Genomic DNA, 4,183 nt, shown 5'->3' with positions numbered 1-4,183 from the left:
GTCGTAGGTCATGCACTGCCCCGAATGGCAACTGTGAAATTAAGGGACCTGTGACAGCACGAGTTACCCACAGATGAGGACGCGCTCAGGTGGGCCCAGCCCCATCACTCTCACAGCAACCTCTTGTGGTGGATTCTATCATTATGCCCATTTGATGGAAGAGAAAACTAAGGCTCATTCAGAGTCGATGTGACTTGCCAAGGTCACGTGGCTGCGGCAGGATCAGGATTCGAACCCAGGTCAATCTGTCTTCAAGGCAGGTGCTCTTTCCTCCATACTGGGGTAGGCTATTGGCTTCTGAAAGGCATCGACAGGTGAGATGGACAATATCTGGCCTGAGTGTACCCATCACCATGGGAAATGGCAGGCAGAGGCAGGTTGAGGGCCTGGGCAGGGACTGATCAGGATGGTCCTTAAATAGAACTGGGGAGAGGGGAGTGGGAGAGACATGGGTCTGAGGGCACGGAGAACTCTGAGGTCAGCCTTGTATCTGCCCACCTTGCCCTGGACCAACCTGTCTGTCTGCACCTTTTGACCTGAGAAAGAACCCTAGGCTGAGCTGGGTCAGATGCCTGAGGAGCTGCTCTGCTAACGACTAGCTCTGTCACCTGGGACAAGACACTTTACCTCTGGAGCCTCGCTTTCCCTGTCTGTGAAATGGCCTCCCTCTCACCCCACTCGCTCGCTGTCTTGTGCACAAGGCAGGCGCTTAACGCTGCATCGTGCTCGGGTGTGCTCTGGGCCTCCTTACCTCTATCATCCCCAACCCCTTTCCCAGGAATGGGCTCTGGGCTTGTCAGGATGCCAGCCAGCTGTTCAGCCCCACCCTGGCTGGCCAGTTAATGAGTGACCAGGGAGCTGGAACCTGGCCTATAAAGAGCTGTCAGCTGAGGAAGCAGGTGGGAGCCTGGTAGACGGTGGCGAGACACAGAGGGAACGAGATGGCTACCAGGGCACTGTCAGGGCTGCTGCTGTGTGGGGTTGCTGTGGTCTTCCTGGTACTGCTGCAGGGCGCACAGTCAGTCTACATCCAGGTTTGTCCTGAAGGTCCCCATGGTGAGAGGCTGGGATGGAGAGGGAATGCTGGGCAATTCACTGAGGAGAGCTGAGGACCCAGGGCTCAGCCCAACACCCAATCACAGCCCAGGGACACAGCTGGTTGGGGGGAGCAGCTGGGATGCCAATGGTGGCTATGATGGTGATGATAATAACAATAAATTATGGTCATTCAGCATCGCTCTCCTCAAATGCCCCTCTCAGTCAGAGTTCAGATGTGGAACAAGACGTGATCCCTGCCCTTGAAGAGCCCAGAGGGCAGGGAGACTTCTTTGATGCTCCCACAACTCTCTGTATTCACCCATGTATGGGGAGGAGGGCGGAGGGTCACCAGAAAAAGTTGCCCTGGCTGGTAACTCGAGCTGACATTGCAGGATGAGCAGGAGGTAGCCGGGTGCAGAGGTCACCGACTGCTCCAGACAGAGGGCACAGCATATGCAAAGGCCCGGAGAGAAGACAGCAGGGAATCTGGGTCTCCTTCCAGGGCAGCTGTGAGACTAGGAGTCTTCTGGAAACAGGGCCTGCCTGTGGGTGTGGCAGGTTGCCCGCTGGGCTCCTGGGTGGCTCATTCCTGACTCTGGGCAGGGCCTCCTTGGGAAGGAATAAGGGAATCCTGGGGAGCGGTGTCAGCTTCCCCCTGCAGCCTTGGCTTTGGAGCCCAGCTGGCTAGACTAGGCATTGCCATCATTTTGCCATGTCAGTTCAAGGGCAATCAGGCAGTTATCGAGGGTGCCCTGGGTACCAGGCACCAGAAAGCAGTGGAGTTTGATTATCTCCATTTGTCAGATGAGGCTCAGAGTGGGGAAGAGATGGTCAGCCAGTCGGGAAGAGCTGGGATTTGAAGCGAAGTCCCCTGGTCTTCAAAGCCCACGCCTTGAACCAACGTGCTCCACGGCCCTGCTCGACCTCATCTCCCAGTTAGCCTGTGACACAGGGGTGTGAAGTGCCAGGCCCCACCTTCCACGCAGGCAGTCTTCCGAGTGTGACCTTGACGTTCCCACTCCGTGAGAACACGGAAGCTCTGCGGGGCCCGGGGAACCCTGGTCTCCCGGCAGTGCCCCACCCCCTTCCTGCCCAGGTTTTGATGCCCTCCCGTCTCTTCTCTCTCTTCCTCCAGTACCAAGGCTTCCAGGTCCAGCTGGAATCGGTGAAGAAGCTGAATGACCTGGAGGGGCAATGGGTGCCCAGTCCTGGCCTGAAAACCCAGAGGTCCCAGCCCTCCATGTGCCACTACCCGGCCCTGCCACTGGACCTCCAGCCCATCTGTGCCTCTGGGGAAGCGGACAGCATTTTCCAGGCCTTGAGTGAGTCCCCCCACCCCTGGCAAGCCTCCTGCCCCTCGTTCTCTCTCCTCCCCACACCCTAGCTCCTCTACCTCGTGCGGTTTCTGTTAAACGCCCAGTGGCTGAGAACAGGGAGATTCAAGAAACTCAAGCCCCTGGCCTCCCTGGTTGGGGCACTGAAATCAGGCATGCCAGGAACGTCTTCAGTCCCTGGCAGCCTGGACGGGGTGATCAGCCTACCTCCAAGACTACACAGATTGGGGGGAAAGGGACACAGGAAACAGACCCATAAAAATGATTGCAATGCAGTGGGATGATGGGTGAGGCACAGTGGGGACACAGGAGAGAGATGGTTCACGTCCACAGTGGCATAAGTGTTACTGAGTCCAACTGCACGACAGGCCAATAAATCAGAGACGAGGTGTTGAGGCATGGAATACAACTTTATTTGGAAAGCCAGCAGACCGAGATGATGGCAGACTAAGGTCTCCAGAAAACCATCTTATCGGGGTTTGGATGCCAGTTTCTTTTATAGAACAGAGAGGGGGAGGAGATGAGGAAGTAAAGTAAAAAGGCCATAAGTTTTGCAAATGTCCCTTGGAATGGCCAGCCTCTGGGAGGGGATGTGTTAATTTCTTCTTTCTTGCAGCCATCCACAGGGTGGACAGGGTCAGGATGCTTCCCTGAACAATAGCAGTTTGGTTTAACATTCAGGCAAAGGGGCAGGGTTCCCCAAGGCAGGCCATTATGTGTAGACGGTATCCTTTTAGTGAACAAAAGCAGCGGAAAGAAAAGGATAAAGTAAAAGAAACAACAGATCCAACACGTAGTCAGATTTGGCTCTTCCCTGTTACATAACGGGATCTGAAATGTTTCCAAGACGGGGTGACATCTAAGCTGAAATGTGAGGGATGAAACAGCTGGCCAGGAGAATGCGGCAACTGGCTAGTATTTTTTCTTTTTTTCTTTTGATTTTATTGGAGTATCATTGATTTACAATATTGTGTTAGTTTCAGGTGTACAGCCAAGTGATTCAGTTATACATACACATCTATTCATTCTTTTTTAGATTCTTTTCTCATATAGGTTATCACAGAATATTGAGTAGAGTTCCCTGTGCTATACAGTAGGTCCTTGTTGGTTATCTATCTTATATATAGTAGTGTGTGTATGTTCATCCCAAGCTCCTGATTTATCCCCCACCCCTCCACTCTTCCCATTTGGTAACCGCAAGTTTGTTTTCGACATCTGTTAAGTCTGTTTCTGTTTTGTGAATAAGTTTATTTGTAACTTTTTTAAATGAGATTCCACATGAGTGATAGCATAGGGTATTTGTCTTTCTCTGACTTACTTCACTTAGTATGATAATCTCTAGTAGCTAGTATTTATTGAGCACCTACTAAGTGCCAGGCCCTGGGTCAATCTCTTTGCCTGCAAGCTCTCCTCACAACCCCTCTGTCAGGCTGACACAGTCGAGCAGGCAGGAAAACTCAGGCACAGAGTTTAAGTGACTTGCCCAGGCACTGCTAGGAGGACAGAACCTGGGACTTGAGCCCAAGCTGCTCACGCTTCTTCTAAACTTTCTTGCTCTTAATCTATGAGAAGGATGCCAGGCCCCTGCCTCAAACCCTCTCAGAAGCAGGCCTTCTTTGGCTGCCTGGTCAGTGGCTCCTTGGAGATGTTTCAGGTTCAGGTTCAGCTGACCAGTTTTCTCCTCTGCCCAGGGACCATCGCTGCTGATGACTGCGAGCTGTGCGTGAATGTTGCCTGTACTGGCTGCAGCTAAGATGGCCTGGGTGCCCTGAGCCCACCCTGGACACCATGCCCCCCCCCACAGCCCACTG

General features: G+C 53.2%; 1 protein-coding gene across 1 annotated transcript; it reads left to right on the top strand.

The window, feature by feature from the left end:
• The first annotated feature begins 921 nt into the window (after positions 1 to 921).
• GUCA2B (guanylate cyclase activator 2B) lies at positions 922 to 4,183 on the top strand. Its single transcript, XM_029227243.1, has 3 exons — positions 922 to 1,034; positions 2,174 to 2,360; positions 4,064 to 4,183. Exons 1-3 carry the CDS (start codon positions 942 to 944, stop codon positions 4,123 to 4,125), a joined length of 342 nt encoding a protein of 113 aa, XP_029083076.1. The 5' UTR covers positions 922 to 941; the 3' UTR covers positions 4,126 to 4,183.

This window comes from Monodon monoceros, unplaced genomic scaffold (genome assembly GCF_005190385.1).
Source record: "Monodon monoceros isolate NGI ecotype Baffin Bay Population unplaced genomic scaffold, NGI_Narwhal_1 Super_Scaffold_18, whole genome shotgun sequence".
NCBI lineage: Eukaryota > Metazoa > Chordata > Mammalia > Artiodactyla > Monodontidae > Monodon > Monodon monoceros.
Note: the sequence above shows the minus strand (reverse complement) of the source record. Positions and strands in the feature narration are given on the sequence as shown.

What these genes read in the sequence shown, in the direction of transcription:
- GUCA2B (XM_029227243.1), top strand. Translation starts at nt 942, where the DNA reads ATGGCTACCAGGGCACTGTCAGGGCTGCTGCTGTGTGGGGTTGCTGTG. An exon ending in CACAGTCAGTCTACATCCAG is followed by an intron (nt 1,035 to 2,173) that starts GTTTGTCCTGAA and finishes CTCTTCCTCCAG; the next exon opens with TACCAAGGCTTCCAGGTCCA. An exon ending in CAGCATTTTCCAGGCCTTGA is followed by an intron (nt 2,361 to 4,063) that starts GTGAGTCCCCCC and finishes TCCTCTGCCCAG; the next exon opens with GGACCATCGCTGCTGATGAC.